The 24,832-nt window shown below is 43.6% G+C and overlaps 1 protein-coding gene across 3 annotated transcripts; it reads right to left on the bottom strand.

The window, feature by feature from the left end:
* Window positions 1-299: 299 nt before the first annotated feature.
* Window positions 300-23,455, bottom strand: zfyve9a (zinc finger, FYVE domain containing 9a). 3 transcript variants are annotated; one of them, XM_028428378.1, is made up of 19 exons: window positions 23,281-23,455; window positions 17,020-17,129; window positions 16,341-16,438; window positions 13,657-15,107; window positions 12,816-12,915; window positions 12,003-12,179; window positions 11,658-11,821; window positions 9,728-9,857; window positions 9,286-9,408; window positions 8,787-8,942; window positions 7,738-7,962; window positions 6,783-6,865; window positions 6,591-6,695; window positions 5,024-5,174; window positions 4,823-4,903; window positions 4,423-4,585; window positions 3,607-3,712; window positions 3,128-3,304; window positions 300-3,045 (listed from the first exon to the last, which is right to left on the bottom strand). In XM_028428378.1, the coding sequence occupies exons 3-19, from the start codon at window positions 16,408-16,410 to the stop codon at window positions 2,884-2,886; spliced, it is 3,624 nt and encodes a 1,207-aa protein (XP_028284179.1). In that variant the 5' UTR covers window positions 16,411-16,438; window positions 17,020-17,129; window positions 23,281-23,455; the 3' UTR covers window positions 300-2,883. The 3 variants fall into 3 exon arrangements, with proteins under 3 accessions (XP_028284179.1, XP_028284180.1, XP_028284178.1); XM_028428379.1 differs by having other exon boundaries at window positions 9,749-9,857; window positions 16,341-16,448; XM_028428377.1 differs by having other exon boundaries at window positions 16,341-16,448.
* Between the last annotated feature and the right edge of the window lie 1,377 nt (window positions 23,456-24,832).

Raw genomic sequence — 24,832 nt, forward strand, 5'->3', positions numbered from 1 at the left:
TTTTGATAAAGACCACTTTTGACATTTTAGTGTGTAAAGGAAAAAAATTACAGGGTATTTGGCTTTTTAAATTGTTTTTTTTTTTTTAACTGATATTTATTTTTAAAAAAAATGTAACAAAATCCAGTCAGTGATAGAACGGAATGAGTTTTTCTGTTACAATGCAAAGTTGAGTCGTCACTGTTTGGAGCTCGTTCCTGTTTGCATGCAGTGTTGTAGTGTATGAAAGTAACATTTCAACAACTGAAGACAAAACAAATGCTACTTTTTCAGTCAAACAAATTGCACCTTTTTTGGGGGGATTTAGGACATATTGCACACGTCGTAATGCCAGAAATAATGAATATAAAGTCCGAACAGAAAAGCAGGGAGTCTGAAACAGAAATCCTCCTCTTCTTCTCGCCGATTTTTAAAAACAGAACTGCCGGCTGATGAAAGTCACACAGTGAAAACGCGGTGATACCATCTCTGGTACGATCACAGTATTTTAAACCAGAAGTGGTGACCTTTGACCTCAGTCTTTACTAATTTTTGCTACGGTAGCTCCTAAAATACTTCAGATCGAGTAATAAATGAGCAGCTACAGGTCTGATTTTAAACTCCAAGCGTCGGCTCGTCTGCAGATTTTCGTGTGATTGTCTGATTCTCACTGTACAGAAAGACGTTATCGTCATGAAAACTGTGGTTTCGGTGTTTTTGTTTGACCAAAAACAAAGCGGAAACAAGAGAAATACATTCTTTTTTTGCCTTCTCTAGGTCCATGTTGCTAAAGGAGAGCAGAGAGTCCAGAGCAGACAGGCAGAGCTGCAGCAGCCCGATCTGATCTCAGCGACCTGCGCGGGTCTGCAGAGTGTTTGAAAGTCTTTTATTTTTATTTTTGTTAGAGCTTTGGAAGAATGCAGAAGAAAGATGTGAGATGTAATACATTCAGCTTCGGGTCAGTCGGACTCTTTGTTTCTGCAGGAACCCCGCAGCTTTACAAACCGTTATGTTCCTGCTTCTGAACGTCTTCCAGGACACGCTCGCGTTAACTCTCCTGTAAATGGCTTAGAATCCAGTGCACTGCGTCTGCAATTTAATACAGTTCTTATATATATTCATTTATATATACTGTATAATATATATATTTATATATAACTTTACATTTGTAAGTTATTCTCTTTGTATGTTTAAAAAGACACCAAAATACGTCCAAAAACGTCCAAATACGTTTTTTTTCCTTTTTTTTTGAAGATAATGATGACGATGAGATTAAAATTTGATTTTCCTCTTCTGATTTTTTTCCCCAGCTTTACGTACAGGTCGTTTAACAATAAAGTATTGGAACCTTTTTTTTTCCAGCCGTCACAAAGGGCTTTTAGATGTCGGAGTATCATGTATTCACAGAGGAGGGGTCTGTGGCGGTAATACTGGGGATTTCTGGGGGCTACAGATGTTATAACGGAGGAGGAGGAGGAGGAGGAGGAGGAGGAGGAAGCCTTCTGCTTACAAAAATATGTACAACAAGTTCAATCATCGGTCCATGAAGTAAAGCATCTGGTGATTGATGAGTAAAGCTTATGCAGTGAAGCTGAGATGTGTTTTCGCTCCCTTAATGAATCGCTGCTGCAGGCACTGAGCACCACGGTGCAAAAAAAAAAAAAACAAAATAGTCCAAAGCGATGGATATGAGGCTCCCTTGCATCAGCATCCATGCTACACAGAGGCAGGGTTACACACAGTTCAGTGCCTCAGGACCTCCAGCTGCCACAGTGACATCAGAATGACGTCTGGATAGGAAGCCGAGGAGCTACATAACATCACACTGGGGTCAGACAGCAGGTCTGTCCCATGCCCACACCTGCCTGAAGGTAGTAAAACAACACACACCTAACAGCTGTCCTGAGGCAGCTTTAATGTGGTACTAATGACCACAAAATTCAATCCCTTAGGGGATTTTATCTCCAACTGCACACTGCAGGATGAGTTCCGTCAGACCGGGCCTTCTAACACATCCTGTTACATTTTCTGCTTATTCTGACTCACAGAGATGTGGATTACATATGGAGTTGTATATGGCTGCTGTACACATAACAACAGCATGCACTTTGTTGTATCTTAAGAGAAAAAAGTAGCATTTCATTCTAAAATCTTTCAGTTAAAAGTCAAAATATAATCCCAGTTTGTTCATACAAGGGTACAGGCTTTGTGAGGGCTGCACATAAAAAGCAGAACTCTGCAATTCAGAATCAATGTGAGTCCAGAAAGGTCCAGCAACTTTTACACTACTCTGCATCATTTCATACCATATTCTGTTAGACAGGTGTCACTGATCACTGTGTGTTTAACACATCTACCTTCAACAGACTCACAGCTCCAGATTTTAATTCAATAAACTCATGTGTTTAAGAAAAGTTGTTCTGTCTGACCCACAACCCATCACTGTCTGCACCAACAGTCCTTCTAGGTTGACTTCAAACACAAAGTGATGAATATGCTCTAATATGTGCTACTTAAAAACTGACTGACCGGTGTTGAAATATTCTATCATCCTTTCATAATTAGGTTCAAGAAATATAATCTGTGTTTATATATTTTCAGAAACCAGATTTTATTGGCGCTCACTGAGGCCAATGAAATCACAGGTGTGGACACGAGGACAGACACAGTGTGATCTCAGATTGTTTAACCTGACAGCTGAGGTGACGGATGATCCTCACACAACCTCTGGAGCGAGACAGGCGCTGGGCGGATGCATAGGTTCGACTTGAGAAATGCTACCCTGCCGGGCACGGTACAGTTTTTCGGGCTCTTTTGAACGGCTGTAAGTGAGATGAAGGAGGTGAGATGTCGGACATCGGAACTTAAAAGTTTGGAGGTGAAGGCTGGATGTCTCCATGTTTCCTAGGAGATGATCTCCAGGATGTAGAAGACCAGCTCCATGACGACGGGGCCCTCACTCAGCTGACAGGCCCCGCTGTGAATGACGGGGATCAGAGCGCTGTCCAGGTCGCTCAGGTACTGCGGCAGGAGAGGCTGGCCGTTACTTCCTGCCAGATAACCCACCTGCCGAGATTAAAGACAGACTCAGCGTCAGTGTGAGAGGAACAAAAAAAAAAAAAAAATCACAGCATCAGTAACAACCCACCTGGTCTGAGTCCAGTGTGACCCTCAGTCCCAGTTTGGCCATGCCGTCCTCCTTCAGCAGCTTCAGGTGAGGACACAGAGCCACGCAGAAAGCCCGCGCCACGTTCTCCGTCAGCCGGCTGTGGTCGGCCGGGTCGCTCAGTCCGTTCGGCTGGTCTTCACTCTGGAGGAAGAAGACCTGAGGGAATGGTATAAAAAAGCTGCCTTAAAATAACCAGAAGTTTAAAAATATCTGATAAAGACAGGACAGAGGAAGAACAAAGGGGTCAGTGAGGAATAGATTAGGGTGAAACTCGGCAAAACAAAGTCTTACAGCTGCTCTCTAAAGCCGTGTGTGTTTGTGTGTCTACAAATTAAGGCTGTGTGTGACATGAGTTTAATTTATCCTCTTTTAATGTGGGATGAAGGTTTAATTAGTTTAACCATGGTGTCCTGTGAGACGTCTGCGCTGGCCTGATTTTTAGTCGGGCGAGTTTGTACCTCCGTCCAGCGGATGACTTTGCCGTTAGCTTTGAACTCCGAGCCGTGGAAGATCTTGACGCTGGTGATGGACTCCATCGACTTCCCATCAATTGGGCTGATGACGCTGAAGAAAACAAACACAGCAGGGCTTTTATTAAACACAACGGTGTGATCTGCATCACATTTACCATTAAACAGACACAAAGACAGGAACAGACTGATGATGGCGACTGTCAGCGAACCGTTTTTTTTGGGTCCCGCATATGTCTCATTTAAAATCATACTGCTGGCACCAACAAGATTCAGTAAAACACACAAAAAAAATCATGATCGATTCACCTTGATTCACCAAATTCGAGTGATAAAGGCTTAGGGTTTGATCTGCCAGCTGTGCAGAACAATAAAAAAAAAAACAGGAAGTTAAAGGAGCTCACGTTCTCAAATGTTTTCTGCAGCTGGACGTGGACTCAGCCTGAGGATGAGGACGTGTTATCTGGCACTGCACTGGTGCTGTAACATTGTCCTAATAAAGTTTTATCGTATGTGGTCAAAAGACTCAATTATATTAAATGTTGAAAAGTCACTTTTGAATTTGCAGATTTTAAATCAGACTGCTCTGGTCTGTATCTCACAGCCACAGCCTCAAAGCACATCACTCCACCCTGCTAACGCTCTGCTCCGCAGGACTTCACCGAGCGTGCATAATGAGTTTTTATAGCAAAGTAGTAAATGCAGCGGCTGGAAAGCCATCAGTGCAATTGTCCATGACATAAACGCACGTTCTTCCAGTTTCCTCCATTTATGTATTTTTTTTTTCTCCTCTTCTTGTCTCACCCCTTGTTGAAGTTGTGGTCGTCCTCTGTCCACTGGATGTGGACGAGCTCCTGGTTGTCCTCCTGGTCTGCTTTACCACACGTGATGGTGAAGTCCTTCATGTCCCTCAGGGCTTGCCGTAGAGAGTCCATGGTCTCAGCTGTGATCTGGATCATCACACCATCTAAAAGGACGACAGAATGATAATTATTTAAAGGTGTTTTAAATAATATTGTTGGTGACCACGCAGGCTGCCAAAAACGAATACAGCATATATATTTATTATACATCTACGCAGCTCTTAACCTCGATCTGCTGCAGTAAGCGTGGGTTTCTTTTTTAAAGGCTTATGAACACTAAACTACAGTAATATTTACACATTTTCTGCAGCCAGCTTGCAGCTTGTTGTCACAGTTCTCACCTTCTACGATGCTGGTCTTGGCTAAGAAGCCTGATGAGGCTTTCAAAGCACCACTGAACACAAAGAAACAGGCCCCAGTAACTGAGGAAACAAAGAGAGAACAATCATCAACTTCACAAAGCTACCACCGAGGTGGGATTATTTTTAGGCAAACAACCACAGCAGAGTGAGGAGGTCCACCGTCACTATATCATGTCTCGCCTTTGCGTGGCTGGTGATGGATGCTGATGGCTTGCGTCTGGTAGTTGCCATCGTCGTTCTGGACGCAAACCAAGTGGGAGTCGGCCCGGTCGTTGAAACACGCCCCCATGGCCAGCACGTGTTCGTTGGATTTGTTCATGGCCTTCATCAGCTGCAAGGACAAATAATAAGCATGACTAATTAAGCTGCCCTTTGGGTGTGTGCAGAGGAAAATGGGCTTAAGAGAGCCCGTCTGGTTAAGCCTAATTGCAGTGGGCTTGTGGGTGAAGTCGTCATTTTAAATGGGATGGCACTGAGATGACAGATTGCAGAAAAAAAACCCACAGTGACACAAGTGGGTATCAATAGTTCCCACATATTAACGCTGCTAAATCCCCTGCTGCAGTGTCTCTTTGAAGCCGTCCTTTGCAAATCAGAAATAAAACTGGAAATCTGGAGGGCTTTAACCACTTGCTGCGCTAAAGGCTCGCCTGCAAGCTGTTGAGTAACGGTCCCCACTTCACATTACTGGGTTCCCATCTGTTACTGCATCAGCAGCCAAATACTACAACCAGCTCCTCCGTCTCTCTGCCGCGGCTTTTTCTGTCTCAGCCAAGAGGTGCTCCCGTGGTTGGATGTTCATTCACACCCTCGAGGCAGCGGTGTAACAGTGGGTGGCCTACGTCTAATGATCAGCTGCAGAATCTATGGAGACTTTATCATGTTTGGTGTGTGTGATGATCAGGAAGCTTAAAAAGAGCTTCCTCCACTGATGGAGGGTTTGATTTAGTTACACTCTTCAAAAAGGTGACAGCAAATCCCGAAGAATCTGCTCAAACAGGCACATTTCTCTTAGATCTTTCTCTGGGGGGGTTAACAAGAGAACACAGACCTACAATATATCTGATATGCTGATCTCTGACACAGACATGTGCATATTTTAAGTCGCTCTGGTGGTGAAAATAACACGTTGGAGATGGTCATTTGTAAGGTGCAAACCTATTTAAAAGAACGCAAACTTTACTGTGCACAAAGAATCAGGTGTACTTTGTGGTTTCAGAGTGTAGATAAAGATAGTTATTCCAAAAACTTGGAAACTGGCTGCATTAAAGGTAGGGTAGGAGATTTCATTCTGATGCACTTTGTTAAATTAGTGTAACTTCTCTTTACAATCCGATAGCAACCAATTAGTTCGGCAATTTCGTGATAAAATGAAGAATATGAATCATCTGTGGAAGCTATAAAACACTAAAAACATCAGCCAATCCTCCGGGTGGACCCTGCGCGGAGTATTGGCTGGTTGTCACCCTCTTCCTGCTCTGTGCACCAGAGAGGTACGTGCATGATGGCCGAAGTCACAGACCGCAGCTCGTCTTCAGGTAATGCGTCCATGTGATTGGGAGGCGTGGCTTCGGGGTGAGCTCCGAGAGAAAGGGGCGTGTGTTTACTTTCGAAATCTGGCTGACTCTCACTGAGTTTTCAAAATCTCCTACCCTACCTTTAAGAAATATGGATAAATTACTGGTCGAGTTCACTTTGAACCTGACCAAAGCAGGGGAGTTTATTTTTTTAGTGAGTGGGTACTCACCTCATTGTAGCGATTACTGGGGATCTTGATTGTCGTCTTCCTCACCTCCATGTCCACAACCAGACCTTTCACCACTGGCAGCGTGTACTGGTAGTTACGGAAGTCCTGCAACACAAATAGACAAACACTACATTTCAGATTTACGATGAATAGATGAAGGGGCACATATGAAGAGACAAACAAAGCACTTACTGCAAGCAGATTCATAATGGTGTGACCAGTCTCTCCAAAGAGAGGTTTCCTGAAGCGGACGCTGAACAGCGGACACGGATAAACTGCAAAACAAAAGGTTTATTTTTTTATTTCATCAGTTGGTCTTTTGTGCTGTAGCTCTATTCTAATATTTTCATTAGGCGTGTTTCTCATTTCTCCTCCTCTTCATTCATAAATGCAAACAGACCTCACACATCAAACACAGCGAGGTTCTCCTAGAGTTCCTCCCTCCTAATCCACAAGTGAAAAATAAGGCTGCCTTTTTTCAGAGACTAAAGCTTCTTAGATGACTATTTTTATCCTTATCTTCAGCAAACAGCTGGAAATAAAAATCTCACTACAAACTCTCATTAGCACAAAAAAACAAAACAAAAAAAACAATCTCAGCCTCAATCTGCAGTTCATCCCAGTGCTGACGAGCCTCGCAGCGTTCTGCTGGTCAGCCTCTGGGGTAAGAGGAAAATGTTTTAGAGAAAAGCGCAGCTTGTGTGTTTGGATTAATTTGAACATTTTGTGTTTAAGAGCTTCAGCTGTATGTGGCTTGGTTAATGTATTCTATCCATGTTCGCTGGATCCAGGAAAGAAGCTTAACAGAGGCAGGCAGCGAATCATGCTGGCAGGTCTGGCTGTGAGAGAAGAGGATTTGGTGAAGAGGAGCATCCTTGACTTAAAAAAAAAAACTCACAAGACTTCCTGGTTTATGTGGAAAGCTGTAAGAAAAGCTGGTGTGATGTTTTCAGACTGGCAACTGGCATACTAAATCTCCCTACACCAATCTGGATCCAAATATTTGACCATAACAAAAAGAAGCTCAGACTAAAATTGCGTTTTTACTTGGTGATGTTGAGGTTCTACTCATGAGATTTCTTGCTTCTTCTTTTTTTTTTTAAATCTTTATATCTTAATCGCTATGGCAACACAGCAGGCAACTCACATCGGTACTCTGCTCCCAGCCGCAGCATGAGGCGGATAGGGAAGACCTTGGCCCAGGGTGTCTCCCACTTCTGGATGAGGATGCCAAAGAGGTAGGGCGGGTTGGGCAGCAGCAGGTCCTGCAGGGACTGGAAGGAGGGGCTGATGTAAAGGAAGCCACCGTGCTCTTTACTGCCCAGGAAGCTCTGCGTGAAGAAGGAGTGACTCAGGTGGCTCAGCATGTTGCCTAAAGAAGGGACGAGAAAGAGGTAAATTATATCGGAGACGTAATTAGGAGAAGGAGGGGGTGGTGAAACTGGAGAAGGAAAGGCGCAGCACTGGAGAAGAGGAGCAATCAAATTGTTGTTTGGGGGCAAAATACAAATGAGAAGCAAAGAAGGTTAGCCGGATATAAAAAGGCAGAGCAAAAAGCAGAGTATTCCTGGGATTACTCAGGGTGGATAAGGAACCTTTGCTTCCTTGTGAATAAAAACCTTCCTATTTGCTCTACAACCTCATATCATCCACAGAGGGTTTCAAATTAACTGTAGGAGGGATCAGTGGCTTTAGATGGCAAATAACATGACTACTATAATAACAACAAGATGTTCAGTAACTGGGACTTGCTAAAGCCAGCACTTCTTCCTGAGACCTGACTGACGCCAACTTAATCAGGAATGACACACACAATATGGCTCCCCTCCACAAGCCTGAAATTGCTCCAGTGTGAGTATGAAAAAGGAAACAGCCCGAGGGAAGCGAGTTGTCAAAGTCAGCCGATATTAGCAGTTTTTGTTCGGCAGCATACGGAGTTAAAAATGCATGACAAGTGGCGCTGAGGTGTCACTCCTTGAGGGAGGATTCTAATGTTCGAGCCATTCTTCATGAGGCAGCCGCAGCAGTGGACAGTAACCTGGTTTCCTAACAGAGCCTGGCTAGCAGCACCTGTGGTCTCTGTGGAGGAAAAATGTATTACACTACACTACCATTTCTCTCCAAACAGCAGCCCACGATGGAGGTGGACTCATTTCATAGCGAGCCTCCTGGTGGAGCTGTAAGCTGTTTTCTTACCACTGAGGGCCTCTTGGTAGAGCTGCACGAAGTGGGTGAAGAGGTCTTTGGGGATGGTCTTCTCATCCGGTAGACACTGGAGGAGAATGACAACCTCTGCTTGGCCGACAGCGTGCATGCCTTTAGTCGTCACATACCAACATTTCCTATTTACGTCTGCAGGATAAATAAGCACATCAGGGTTATCAGAGTCTGAACAACAAAAACGTCCTCAAATCTAACAAAAAGAAGTGTGTGTCAATTCTCTGCTATTCTACCACTGAAAATTATATTAGTAAAAATCACACAAATTTGAAATCCAAAAAGAGGTGCTTCATTTGCTCACGGGCATTTGCATGTGTCTGAGTAAGCGAGCTAAAGCAAGCATGATAAAAAATGTATACAGTACAAATGTGTATTTTACCATTTCCCTTATGTCATCAATTCATTTATAGGCAAGTCTGCAAAATCATTAAAATGTCCCCAAATTAATGCTCTAAGTGGTAGAAATGAATCTTACAGTTGACAAGCTTGACCATGGCGAGGAGGTTAGCATTGAGCACGAAAACCAGGGGGTCCGGGCCGCCCTCCTCCAGCTGCTGCATGAGCACAATCTCAGACGGCCTCTCCTCCACTGCATAATCTGCAGAGGAGTCAGGGATGCAACAAGAAGCAACAGGAAGAGGGAGGAGTCAAGGTAAATTTAAGCGGGAAGAACCGAGGACGAGAGGCAGTGAAAATGTCAGAATGAGAATCAGGAGGGGAGTTGAAGATGGTATTATCAGTGAGAACAAAACCCTCACAATCGTTTAAATATCATCACAGCATTCCCATGACAACATCAACAGCGTCGACAACATGAGCGATGACTAAAAGCACATGAGGACACACAACGAGCACAAACACAGCAGCTGACAGAGCAATGAGGAGGCAGCAGTAATGGTGAGGATGAAGGCAAGCACCTGTGATGTGGCCTCCCGTACCTCCTTTGACTCCGGTGGAGATGAGGATGGGAGGGAGCCCGTCCTCCGGGATCAGACTGAGAGAGCTGCCCACGGGGCTGCCCACCGGGGCGACGGGGGTATGGGCTGCCTGAAGGGTGGAGAGGAGGGGGCGGGGATGTGGAGTTAAGATGTACTGCAGGTTATAACACACAGTGAGATGTAGTAATACAGCAACAGCATCCACAAGGGCACCGATGGCTGTGACTATGGACAAAACAGGGATACGTTGAAGCAACAGCACCTATAATCACAGTCACATGTGCACTTCTGGCTGCTGTAGCTCATATGGAACAGGTGGCCTTACAAATCCATCATGTACATGAGCAGTGCTGCATGTGTAACTATCTAACCAGTCCCCAAATTTAGCACCGTTACTGGTGAAGCACACAAACCAGAACCAGACATTAAGAACCACATATTCTCCTCAAGAACTGACAAAAACAAAACCAGCTAAAGAGAGAGTAAAAAATAGATGTACCAGGTGAACAGAAACTTAACAAATGCTCAATATAGAAACCTTAATAAAGACGAAAGCGGGTTTCCATTTTTGTTAAAAAATTGATACAGAAAACAACATCCTGACATTTAGCCTGCAGTACAACTGAATCTCTATAAATTGATATCACTTCTGCTCAAACAATCCTTGCCAGGGTAAACTTGCTTCAAACTTTATATCACCCACTTAGTAATAAATCTACCATAATTGAGGTTGCTAGAGTCAGCCAGCTACATTTTGAGATTTAATAAGCAGCAGAAGACATGCAACTGTCTTCATGGGGCGAGTGGTACTCTGTGTGACGAGTGAAATGTAAAACTGATGGAGTTCCCTTTAATATTCCACCTGGCCTGAACTGAATGTTCTCTCACTCGTTAAGTCACTTTTATTTGAATCACTATGAGCTGCTAACACCATTAAAAAACAGTTGGAAAGGTACATCAGGAGCTAGGGATGTCCCGATCAGGTTTTTTTGCCCTCAAGTCCGAGTCCGAGTCATTTGATTTTGAGTATCTGCCGATACCGAGACCCGATCCGATACTTTCGTTGCAGCAAAACCTGTGCGTGCGTGCGTGTCCAGAGCGCCATGCTAGGAGATTTCAGACACGCAGCAGCTCAGCGAGACCTCGAACCCAGGACCTCTCGCACCAAAAGCAACTGTCACACCCCTACACTGCAGGACACAGAGACACCCTGCACAGAAGGCGTTAACTTTGAAAGCCCTAATAAATATATATCCGAGTCCTGATCGGGAGGTAACATCCGATTCCGATCGAGTCTGAAATCACGTAATCGCGCCCGATTTCCGATCACGTGAACGGATCGGGACATCCCTATCAGGAGCCCCTATTTATTTAATGTCCCACCACATGTCACTGGTGAACTGGACTCTCAGAATTTTTCTGAAAGCTGTCACGTTGATTGTCACACGTGTAAGTCTGTGTCTGTATTTTATACTCATGTTCTGTCTGCATAGCATCATCAGGCCATCTGAGACTGTTAAACAATCGCTCTGTTCAGCAGGTCATGACTCATCCTGACAGCTGACAGTCAGTGAGTACACGCCACAGAAGCAACCAAGTTCAACATGCTGTTCTCCTGTTTGTTGTGAGAAGAACTTAAACATATTAGTCACTTAATGATGCTTTATTGTGAAACAAGTACAGTACATTCCAGCTTTAAGATTTTCAGTCTCCTAATTCTGCTTACGCAACAAAGAATGTTGTTGTTTTGAGCTCTGCTTCTTACACCCCATGACCGAGTCAGTAAACCACCAAGAAAGACTTCCTTGTGGCTCCCATCACCTAACCAGAGAACAGCTAATATGACCCTACAAGCTAACCTAATGGCATTAGTGACAGCTGAATGTTTTTTATTTCATGCCAAGCCTACCTCTGAGGACTCAGAAGTGGAGGATTTAGTGGAGTACGAGGAGACGGCTAGCGACTGAGACGGGCCCTGGCTGGAGGACGGAGGTTTGGGCGAATCTGTTGCGTCTCCATTAGGTAGGACCCCATCAGCAAACCACACCCTCCTCTGCTCTCGTGTGAGGGACGCTAAAACACAAAATTGCATTTTACTTCTTGGCACAGTCAGTGAAGTTTTATTGAGAGCCATTAAAAATCATGGCTAGAAATAAAAGCTACTACTTCAGTGCAGCTGGGGGCGGTAATGTCACTGCGAAGGGTGAAACATCAAGTCCTGAGAGCATTTTTTTATTCTAAGAAAAGGTCGTACCCTCGTTGCCAGGCTGCTTCAGGACTCCCACAGGCACCATGACAGTGGGAGGGGGTGAGCTGAGGACCCCAGAGGCCTGAGCCTGCTGCAGAGGGGGGATGGTGGAGCAGTACTCTGCTGGGTTGTTGGGGTTTGGACTCTGATTGCTCATAGTTGCTGGTGTCTCCAATGATGTTGCTGACAAGGAAAACAAATCGTAAATACAAAGTAGGCTTCATTGCAGTGCATTGGCCCACTAATAACTAACCAGACAGGAATACTGTTCCTGTATTTACCTCCTATCACAGCTGGTATTTTGACTTGAAGCAGTATAAAATTCACAAATGCACATTTTTGCACACTGTTTCTGACCAGAGGGAAATGTACTACCCTGGCTTTCCTTGTACATTCCTATGAATTATTTGGCACTACATGGCTGTTCATTTACAAAAGGCTGTGACCACAGAAATGTGGACTTATACATCACAAAAGCATGTGCAACAGTGATCAGCAAACAGAAGACCCAAACTCCACTGCCTGGAAAAAAATAATCAATTATTCTAGGCCTTTTTTCCAGACTCGTTGTGACCATTGGAACTCTAACAGACCTTTTCACAGCTGGCAGCTTGTCTGAGTGCAGAACTGCACAGGTGTTGCCAGTGTTGTTAATAAGGACATTCACTACAGTTGCACCTGTGCTTTCTTGCTTTGACATATCAAACAAAAAATGTCTGCTGTGAAAATTGTTTATTTGCACTGTAACTGTGCAGCATACTGCTTATGACATGCATGACAATAAAAAAAAGGAACAAAGTCATTTTTCTGCTTGCTTACCACTTGTCAAAGCAGAATGACATGTGACACAGACACGAGCCTCCTTCCTGTCCATGTACATCAGCCTACACTTCAGGCTACAGCACGTCGCACAGAAGACCTTAAAAATAACAGAGAAGGTCAGTCCGACACGTAGATAAAACCAACTGCATGGATTCTAAGATAAATCAATTAAAAAGAGGTAAAGAACTGAAATGAATTTGTGAATAAATGGGCAGCAAATGTACCATTTTATGGATTTGAATGTACTTAGCCACCGCTTCAATGAGCTGCAGCTGTGTACAAGACCCTTGACTGTCAATGGATTAGCACCTCATTACCCATCATTATCCAGCAACGTGTATTTAGTAAATGATTAGACAGTGGATGGATGATCCTTTTAATTTCAGAGCCACACAGCACCATCGTAATCTGGTTTGTGGATCTACCATTTGGTGGAGAAGGCACCGAGGATCCCGCTGCGTCCATTGTTTTTTGGCCCCAGTGCAGGTGTTAGTATAACTGCAGTGCCAGCTCCTCCCTGCTCAAGTGGCAGAGAGTGTTTGTTTGCCACCATGGGAAATTAAGTAGCAGTCCGGCAATTTTCTGGTGCAGTTTTAGCGACCTCACCTTCAATTTAAAGCACTGTGCGGACAATAAACAGTATATAGAGGTGGAGAAACTCATCTATAGATGCCAGTGAATTTAACTCTAGATTATATATATAAAAAAGAAGTTCTGTTTCTGGGTTACTTTGTAGAGTCCCTACAGTGTCCGTGTTTTAGATGGAAGAAACTCATAGTGGATGGCCAATGTTATAATTACTGTTTCTAGCGTGTTTTAAAGCAATTCTAGCACTGACCTTGCCACACGCCCTGCAGTGATGCCTCCTCTTGGTGAAAGTGAACTTGACGTCACATCTCATGCAGACAGGGGCTTGGGAGTCGGGCACCCACACGGGAGCAACCTCTCCCAGGGAGCTGGCAGGCTTCCTGCACAGAGCCCCCTGTTGACCGGCCTGAAGGTCATTGTCAGGGCTTTCTGAGGGCATCAGGGAAGGAGAGTGGACGGCGCCATCTCCATTCACACTGACTGCACTCTGATCAGTCCCGCTAGGCAATGGGTCAGGGGACGTGCCTCTCCGACACTGGTTCTCGACGTTCTTGTTCTTGCTGACAGCAGACGGGCCGAGCTGGTTCTGCACCTGACCCGACAATGGCTGTGGGATCTGGAGTTTGAGGCTGACCGGCTGCTTTGGTCGCGCCCCTCCGTAGGGAACACTCACCGGCTGCAGTCTGTTGTTGTTTAGTTTTGGTTGGATGCTACCTGACCCCACTGGTCCTCCATCGCTGCTCTCCTGCTTGCTTTCCTCCATTTCTTTCTCCTCTGTGACAGAGTCCTCTTTGGAGGGGACAGGAGAAGGAGAAAGTCCCTCCTCATCCTTCTCTTCTGTCTCTTTAGGTTTGGAGCTATTCCCACTGTCCTGCTCCAAACCATTGGGTAAGATTGTTATTCTGAGGAGCTCGTCCATCTGTCCCTCTGGACCACATCTCCTCTCTGTTGCCTCCATTCCACCCCGGTCAGGAAGAGACGGGCCATTCTCCTCTACCTCACACCCACCTTGAACAACCATCTTTCCATTCAGGAGACTTTCTTCCTGCTCCTCTTGTAGGCTGGGAGTCTTCCTTTCTGGACCAACGTCTTGTGAAATATCTGTACTGCTTTCATCTTTAACATCGTCTCTATTTTGTGTTAGTTCCACATTTGGGCGTATTTTCTCTGATGGATTTTGTTCCTGTCCTAATCCTACCTCAAAGGTAAAGTGAGTGTGGCAGACGGCTGAGCCTCCTCCTTCTCCTGCTGAGGCAGCTACCTCTCCGTGTTTGGCCTCCTGGTCGAAAGCATCAGACTGGATGTCTGCTGGAGAATGTATCTCTTTGCTGAGTCCATCTAATTGTGGGCTGCCCAGGCAGCCATTCTCAATTGTACCACAGGCTGTCACTGGGGGTGGCGAGTTGTCATCTGTGCCCACCAGTTTGCCGATATTGGGCTGGGGCAGTGGTGGGCTGTGGACGTCTGCTGGCCTCTCTTCCGCCCAGGATGGAGATTCAGGACCAGGGTGTCTTTTGGGGTCGGTCCCCACAGGAGAGGTACTGGAAGAAGAAGAGTCAGGGAGAGTCTTAAAGGGAAGGGGACTCTCCCGGGGGCTGAGGTCTGCGTGGGCCAGTGCGGGGTTCAGGGTAAGCATGTGGGCCGGTGGGGCCAAGATCTGGGTCCACTTGGCGTCGGAGAGAATGGGAGTGTCCGTCTCATCTGTAGAGAAAAAAAGAACAATGATGATTGTTTCCCAAAAACTGTGGAAAATCAAATCTTATCACTTAAATAGACATCTGAAAAAGGTAATTCCTTTTAAAAACATCAACTAATCAAAAAAGTCACCACCGTGGTTATGAAACCTTTTACCCACATTTACTGGATAGCTTATAGGTTTCTTGCCAAGATATGAAATTTAAAAAAAAGAAGTGGATACTGACAGAGATCATGAACCCTTGAACACCAAGACAGGAAGCCTCACATTAACTGATGCAACAATACTCCCAGGTGATTAAAGGAGCTAAAAATGGCAGTAAAAAAAAAACCAGGGGACAAATTGAGAAATGAGGTTGGCATGGAGTGGGAAATTAGCACGTGGATGGATTGGGAAATTCTCCGAAAGTGGGCCAAATGGCTCGCTCGGCCCTGGGAGCCATCAGTCAAGCTGACATATGACTGCTGTGTAATACGAGTGGAAATTCTTATAATATTCATTCGAAATGATTTTCCTCACACAGCCGTGTCAGCTCCTGTACGGCTCTCTCCTCCCTCCACTGGAATTCATGCTAAGCTGTTTTAGTATGTGGAGTACCGAGTTAAAGTGCACACACACCCACCCACACAACTAATCTGCCAAGCTGTATCTCTGGCAGAGGACACAGATAATCACTCACAGCCAAAATACACACTGAGCTCCCACAGTACCATTCAAATACAGTCTGTGTGTGTAAGTCAGCAGGACCTAGATTTTTTTTTTTTCCTGGGGTCATATTCCATAAATCCAGAAAAAAGAGCAGCATTTCCTCTATAAGGTTGAAATGAAGTGGCCGAGTCTACAGATATGCAGCTCAGTAATGCAGTGTTTACTTTACAATTACCAATAAACTGTGAAACCACTGTCTCAGTAACACAATCTCTTCACTGATCATTAAGTGTGACAGGAAAAAAAAAGACAGCCTTCTTGTCTTGCACCAATTACACAGTTTTACAAAAGCCCAGGGGAAACAGAAAATTAAATTAGTTTTATTCCCTCTCTGCCTGCCCTCAATCACTACCTGTGAGTGTTACTCAATAGGCGGCGGCTGACTGTCTCACACCCCTGAGGATTTACACATAGAGGTTTGACAACCAAACAACAGCTTTTCTGAAATGGCTACACCTTGTTCCATTAGTCTTTTCTCCAGCTCAGTGACTCATCGTTTTGTCCTTGTCTGCATCTATTAACACGCTCACCTTCATTCTGCTCAAACTCGTCCAGCACCTTGTCCAGGTTGAAGGCCTCGGCCTGGAAGTAATTCTCCATGGGTCAGGAAGCTCCACCCTGCCGATGGCTGTGTGAACCTCGAAACAGGAGGAGCATGTCCTTAATTCTGAAATCAATTTATACCTGTATATTGTTCATAGATGCCCTCTGTGGCCTGAGTCAGATCTACTTCTAATATCTTTGTCCTCTGCTCACTTCAATCTCCTTTCAATCTCAACTCTCACTTCTCATTTCCCTCTCAAGCAGTTCCCCCTTTTATGATCCCTCTGGGGTCACAGAGATAATGACAGAGACATATCAGGATGATCAGGAAGTCTTTTTTGATTAGAAAAGTCCCTGATTGCCTGATGTGGATGTGAATTAAAAGACTGGATAAAAATTCTAAGTCTACATCAATACACCTTACTCAAAAAAGAAGTTTGTTTTGACAGTAGGCCTAATTATCCTGACAGCTGGTAACATTTACCAAAACGAAACTCTTACAGAAAGACTATTAGATGCATTTTAAGCATGCAGATTTAGTTAAATACTCTCCGTTTAACCAGGCTTGCTCTGTGCTGTAGGTTATCCTGGTCTAGTGAATGACAGTCCCTTACAACCCTCAGCCTTCACACTCTCAGGTGGAAACACTCAGCTGTCAGTCCTCACCTGCACAGAGGTCCTCCTCAGCAGTCCCAGGCGGTGTTTTTTTTTCCCCTCTGTGGCTTTCCCGTCTAGTTCTCACTTCACCCAGTCTGGCAATCGCCCAGCGCCCACACCTGAAACAGAGAGAGAGAGAAAACACATTCAGAAAAAGACCTTCTTCTCAACTTATGTGGCAGAATATGGAGCCGTTTGTTTGCTTACTGACTCCACAACAATCATAAAATGAGTACGGGCACAAGAACAACAGTGAAGTCCTTACATGCTGCTGACACTACAGGATGTAGGAGGATGGAAAAGTTAAGACAAATTAGCCTGAACAAAACACAAGGCAGAATTTATACACCTACTTTTGTTAGAACCAAACCATAAGAATCAATAGAAACTGAATATGTCACCTTTTCAGAAGCTAGTACCTAGTTATAGTTTAATTACCATTATATGTAATATATCCATCCATGTGTAAAATTGCATACATTGCACACATATTGTAGTAATTAGCAGGTTAAGCTTATTAAAAGTAAGGATTCTAGGTTTTTCTTTGAGAACGTAATAAGCACTGAAGTAAAAAAATAAATATTTATTAGTTTACAGCCCTATTTTTATATAAACCCCCAACTCCAACAATCTGGGACACAAGAGGATCAACTTGAGAGCACAGTGCAGCATCTACCATGATGCATATTGTACATTATCATACAGAGTCAGTCATTACCCATCCAAGCTCGACAAGGCAATCAAGAGTCATGAATGGAAAGCAGCTGAGGCCTGAGTCATTGCACGGTAAACCTGCCCTGTCTGTCCTTGTTGATGAGGAGACCTTGGAGAGGGGATGTGATGATGTGGTCAGGCGTGTGAGGTGTGTGCGCGGCTGCAAATGAGTAACAACCAGGCTGAACTTCAGGGTCGTTCTCATAAGGACGACAGCGACCAGGGATTACACCAGAGACCGAATATTCCGCCGAGTGAAGGCTTCGGAGAAACGAGCAGTCAACACATTTTCCACTTAGTTTAAGATGCAAGCATGGGCACTATGTCAGCACAAAGCAGTGATGGCACATGACACGGGGGCTACTCATGTACTGTGACCACGCCAGGCGCTGCCATCACACAAACATGGGGGAAAATGGACACACTGCAGAGCGGCTTCTTTAAATAAAGACAATCTAACAAAGCAGCAGTGCTTTAATTAAAGCAGACCATTAGGCAGGGACAGTCGGACGGAGTGTAGTGACTCAGTAAGAGTGACGTTGCAACTGACATTTTAAAACCAGTTTCACACCATCACTGTTTTAACATGTTATGTAGAAGGGGTGTGATTATTGACCAATGTGGAGTGTAAATAACCTTTTCATCACCTGCACTGTCACCAAACAGAAGCAAAGTCTATCCTCACCTGACCTCGGCACAGTTTTCCCTCAGACATTTCCCTCTGAACAGAATGAAAGAGTTCTAAAGTCGTCCTGCACCATATGAGCATGATGTGCATAAGCAGCAGCTGCAGCGGACTGTGGGGCAGTGCACTCATAAACATCACACAAACACCACACACACACACACACACACAGATACGCCTCCATGAGGACAGGAGCCCATCCCTGATTAAGATTTAATTACTCTGCAGAGGCCCTGAATAATGCATCTTTAGTCAAAGTGCGTGAAGGAGTTGTATTTTTAGACATGTAAACTTGGAAAGATGCTTTAAAAAGGAGACATGTGTGCTCGTGGAACAGAGTGTCAGACAGACAGAAAAACAATCCTGCAGATACACATAAAGAACACACTGCATCTCAACTAATGAGCAATCAAAAAAAAGGCAGAAAATGGGTGATGTGCCCTGAAGTTAAACAAGAATATTAAGATTGTGCTTCATGCTACAGCTCCCCTGACAATTCTAACAGTTCTATGACTAATGTCTATATAGAACAGAAAGCCCCTAATGTTGTCATAAATAAGAGCTTGGTTTGATCAAGCCCCCTGTACAGTAGTATTGGCAGTTGTGACTGTTTTGGGTGAGAAGCAGCTGTTTCATAACCAGATTGATAAACACATAACTTTTTTTGGCATGAATAAAAGTGACTTTTGCAGAAAATAATTTAATTATTACAACTCTAAACCTTTGCTGACCAGCTAATCACTAAAAAAAATAAAGCCTTTTTAAACCCAGGCAGCATCCTTAAATATTTACATTTGAACATCAGGTCACAAATTGTGATCTACCTCAATTTTCTATTGTTTTGTATATCATGATAATATAGGAAATCTTCTGTAAATACATAAGTGTATACACGGAGCACAAACCACAATGTTAAACTGCTTGGAAAACCAACCAAAGGATTCTATTTTTAAAATCAAGCCTCCTCTAACATTCATGCTACAGGCTCCAGTGTAAGCCAGACATGCTAATAATGAAACGGCATAACAGACAACTAACACGATAAACCATGGCTGACTGGAGATCCTGGCATGGAAGTTAAATTAAATAAGACAAGGGCATAAACAGCGAGGGGGCTCGGACATACCAGAATGGTAAAACAGTTCATTAGGTCTTCGCAGTCAAGACTCTGTTTCCTGTTGTTGTTTCTTGTGAGGGAGCAGCGTTCACTTCCTCCCCAATCAGGTGGAAATCCATGAGAGTGTAGTTTGGCAGTTTTTTTGTCTGGTTATGTAATATTCTGTATTTTAGGATGTTTTAGTTCAGAAAATTAGTTCTTGTTTCCCTCTGAATGCTACTTTCATGGCACTACAATGTTACATTTTTGAGCTTTAAGCTCATCATTTTCAAGACTCAGGTGCTTATACATGTTGCCTTGCTGTCACAGGCCCCTATCAGTCACCCTTTGTTAAGGTTATTAATTGCATGTACTATCCTAAGAAATCTAAAAAACATGAAAAAACGGGACTTTAAACCATTCAAGAGTAATATTTCAGCTCCAAGTCCATTCAAACTCTGAGAATGACCCTGGATTTTAATAGTCAAATTAGGAATAAATGTGCTGCATGAATGTTCCTAAGTGTTCAGACTTGGTCTCAGCTCATCAAGTATTTAGGGGAGCTGAAGAGGTACGGTAACCCGGTTAGGAGTCACCAGCTGACGGCTGCAGCGCACACGCACACACGGGCTGTAAAGGTTCCAACGAAGCGTAGCTGTTTTGAAAATACACTATATGATAAAAACCACAACAGAAGCGGGTAAAGGTCAGAAAATCCCTTGATGGGTTGGATTGTGTGACTTGAGCATTAACTCATAAAATATCACTAAATCTTCCTACTTCCTACTAAAATTTTCAACACGGGTGCCATTATGTCACAATATAGTGCCTTAATATAACATATTATTAGAAATGAAAATAATTTTAGTAGCAAATAAATCTGTAGCATCAGGGAAATTTATTCAAATGTTATCATAAAGTTGCTTGAAAATGACAAATGACATTTTCTAGTATAATTATGTGTTATGTAAAAACCCTCACAAAACAAAATCTAACATTTTTGAAGATATTCACATTTTCATGCATCACTTATAAATGCCACAGTTACATGTAACCAAAACCTTGCAGACTTTATCATATGGGGGCACAAGTGCGATGAAGAGGAGGGATTAATAATGACTTGATTCTGCTGTGCATAAAAAACCATGATGAATGAATGAATGGTTGGTGTGATCTGGTCCTGATGTGTAACCAGTGCTGGTCTGCTGCAGGCTGGATGTGGTGTGGCACTGTACTCACTAATTTATAACACCTGGGTGTCGCATGAGAACAATGATGAGGCTTAGAGGTAATCTTTAAAAAGGTCTCTGTGCTATTTTTACGTTAACAGTACTATTTTTTACTATATTTTTATTTTTACTTACTATTTTTACGTTACGATATATATAATGTAGATTTTTTTTAGGGGATTTATAAATAAACTTAAAGTAATATCTATTCACAATATAATAATCAGCAGTTATTTGCTTGATTTTGGTCATAAAATAATAAGATACAGCAAACAGGCCAAATATGCACTGGTTGCAGCATCTAAAATGTAAGAATTTACTTATTTTAAACGAGTTGAAACAAGTACTTTGAAGAACTAACCAAACCCTTTTTTTAATACTTACAACACTTCACTTAACTTTAATAACTTTACTGTTAATAAAGAAACTGTAATCAATGGACGAATTAACAGTGAAAATGACTGCTAGGTCAAGCTTACTTTAAATAACGAATGTGAGATTAACTTGGAATTTAAGATTAGGGGAAACCCTTTTTCAACTGAAAGCAAACTGTGCGTCACTTTTTTTTTTTTTTTTTTTCAAGAATTTTGAGCCTCTGATGCTACAAACCTCCCGGGACGGCGAGCTTACATCCTGATTAACACCGCTTTCAGATCCATATCCAACTGCCGCCGCGCTCCAGACTCCGTCTATTCAGGGCCAACACAGGAAACCTCAAATGATCACTTCCTCTCTTTAAGAATGGACTGACATCACTTTCTAACAACACCAACACATGACTGACTGACTGACTGACTGACACATTATTATGTAATTTTTTTTTGTAACGCCTGGGCTGGGAGTACACTGGGAGTTGTCCTCCTCCCTGTCATCCTGTGAGCTTGTTTCCTTACTATACAGATTAAGATTTAAACACATAAAAGAAAAACATGCCACAAGTTTGTATTCTCTGAAAGGTCACGCTCTGCTTTAACAAGAGATGATTTCCCTGACAGCAAAGGTTGAAAAGGTAAATCCACTGGGATATGAAGAGGGAACATTAAAGAAAGAAGAAGCTGTCCTGTTAGAAAGAGCTTCTTCTCTGCTTCACAGCAAGTGTCAAAAGCTATTATGAGTTTCTTTTCTCCCTTATGTTTTGATCTACATTTAACCACCAAAAGACAGAAAAAGCAGCACAGGGAGACAGGCTGCTGGGCTGCCGTCAGGGAGAGAGACTTGTAATACTTTCTGAAAGCTTACAGTAACCTACATGTGGGAAGTCTGTGCACACATGAGAGCCCATCTTTGCACGGGTGCCTGTTGGATCACTCTACTCAACCAGCCCCTCTGGGGGATTTAATACCTCCTGAGGATGGAGTGGAATATCATCTTCTCCTGCTTCAGGTAAAAAAAACAAACCCCTTATCAAGTGTCCTGTATTGGTTTCAGCCAGGACTGGAGAGATGCCAAAACAGGAAATGTATTTAAACAAACACACTTGGATATGTGATGTGTTTTTTCTCCTAAGTCCTAAATTTATATTTCATTTCTAACCCCCTGATGACTATCCAAGGTGGCACGGGGCGGGCCCATCGCTTTAGAAATCCACCTCCACACCCTGACTGAGGCCTGCAGACTGAAGGATGAGGTAAAAATGCAAAAGACATGGCATCAACATCATCTTTAGAAGAGATAGATGACCATTAGCTTGGATTATGCACCCATAAAGTGGCACCGTGGCTGTGCCTGCTGCTGCCTGCAGGCCAAACACAGCCTCGCTGGGTAAATATTACTCACAGGTAGTCTGGGTAAAACACATGGAAAACTACTCGTGTGTGATTAAACCGACTACACTGAATCAGTGCGGCTGTAAAAAAAAAAAAAAATCACAGCAGTTTGTTTTTTTTCTGGGAGGTGTTTGCACCATAAGTTGGTTAGTTGTATTAGCTGAGGTGCTAGCTGAATTTAACGTCCACAAAATCCACAAAAGGCCACGAGTAACTTTCCAAAACAGTCACTACTAAGTCGCTTGAACTATGGAGCAAGATTTGTACAAAAATCTAAATTATTAGCGCTAAATAGCAGCAGGCTGTAGCAAAAAAAGAAAAAAAAAAGAGTGGAGTAGCTAGAATTAGCCCCAACGGTTCAGCGGGCAGTCGTGCGCCGAGTGACGGCAGCGACTTGCTGCTCTGGCGGACACTCACGCCGTCACTGAGTCGGTGGGATTTGTGGCTAACAGCCAGGTATAAAGGCAACCTAGAGCCTCAAACGCCTTCATCTTCAGGTTAACTTAAATTCTCTACAGTCGTGGAAGTGTTTAGCCTCTTGTTGACGCCTCGCTACTGCTCGCAGTGTGAGGGAGGAACGTGTTGTGTAATTGACGTAAAATATAGTGTTACCGTCACGCTACCTTCTCGTTTATTTCTTACCTATTTAACTAGCTAAACAGACCCTGGAACACCCACAGCGGGCATCCACGCTCACTTCGTCTGCATCACTTGCTGCTGCAATGGCGGTTTGTAACGTTAGACCTGTGAAATGTCATGAAAACAAATGTAGTTACTCACCGGAGGAATCCTCATCTTTACGCGCAGTCCCGCGGAGTCCCTCCGTTAGCATCCGTCATACCTAATCGCCTTTCGAAGCTATTTTTGAGTATCCTTGGCGTGGACCCTCCGTTGCCTGCCCGCCTGACTCAGAAACAGTTCAAGTCGGAAAGTACAGACTGTAGTCTGTCGTAGTTGGATCCCTCCTCCCCCCCCCCCCAAGGTTTAATACTGGGAAAACGACGAGAAGCGTTAAGTCACCCAGAATGGCGACGTCTAACTTCCGGTCACACCTTTCAAAATAAAACTCCAATTCAGGCTATAGAGTTTCAAGTCAAGTCAAGTCAGCTTTATTGTCAACTCTGCTATATGAGCTGGACATACAGAGAATCGAAATTGCGTTACTCTTCACTCCGCAACATATAACATGTAACTAAAAACTAAAGATAAATATAAAGTGTAAAAAAAATGTACCTACAATGAGGCACACACAAAATACAAGGCACATAATGAAGGCACAATGCAGTAAGAGTGCAGAAGATGTATAGTGCAAGTCAGTGCAGTTGGCATAATATAAACAGGAATGGTTTAACTTATAACAGCTTATTGAGACTGGTATGAGAGTGCAAAAGATGCAATGGTGCAAGACAGTGCGGTTGGCATAATGTAAACAGTCCAGGAATAGTTTAAGTTATAGCAGCTTATATGAGACTGGTGTGACATGACAGGGTAAAAAGTGACTGGTGCACAGAGTTCCTTTTGGTAAAGTGGCAGGTACAAAGAGTTCCTATCTTGGGTGGTGGTAGGGGTGAGGGGATGGTGGTAGGGGTAGGGGGTGGGGGGTGGTGTCAGGGAAGGGGGAGAAAGTGGGGCACAGCAGGGAGAGAGTTCAGCTTCCTGACAGCCTGGTGGATGAAGCTGTCCCTCAGTCTGCTGGTCCTGGCCCGGAGGCTGCGCAGTCTCTTTCCTGATGGCAGCAGACTGAAGAAGCGGTGTGAAGGGTGGGTGGGGTCTCCTGTGATGCGGAGAGCCTTTCGGGTGAGACGGCTGTCGTAGAGGTCTTGGAGGGAGGGGAGAGGAGGGGGTAGTAGTATCCAAAAGATGTTTACTCGGGCAAAAATAGCACAAACAGTGTACTAGTGATTATTTACGAGGTAAATCTAATAGGAAAAGTTTCTAAAAATGTTTTATCTTCACTGTGCAGCTTCATACAAGTACATTTTGTTTTGTTTCTGCTCAATCAGCTCATCAATATTCTGAGTTTATGTGAAGAGTCTTGTGCCTTGTAGCAGGAGAGATTTCCTGTAGCAGCCTTTAAACCTATTTTTCCTATGGGGATTATTCAAGTAATTCTTAATCTTAATAGTAAAACAATGAGATCATTCACAGACTTCTTAAGACAACGAAGCTGTTGGAGCCATGGAATTATCAATGTCTATATTGATAATTATATATAATAATAGTAAGTTGCAACTTCAGTTGTTCATTATTTGACTAATTCCTTGTTCATATAGCATCAAAAAAAGTTATTTAAAAGTAATATCATAAAATGTCAACCATTGCTTGAAAATGC

Source organism: Parambassis ranga, chromosome 17 (assembly GCF_900634625.1).
Source record: "Parambassis ranga chromosome 17, fParRan2.1, whole genome shotgun sequence".
Lineage (NCBI taxonomy): Eukaryota > Metazoa > Chordata > Actinopteri > Ambassidae > Parambassis > Parambassis ranga.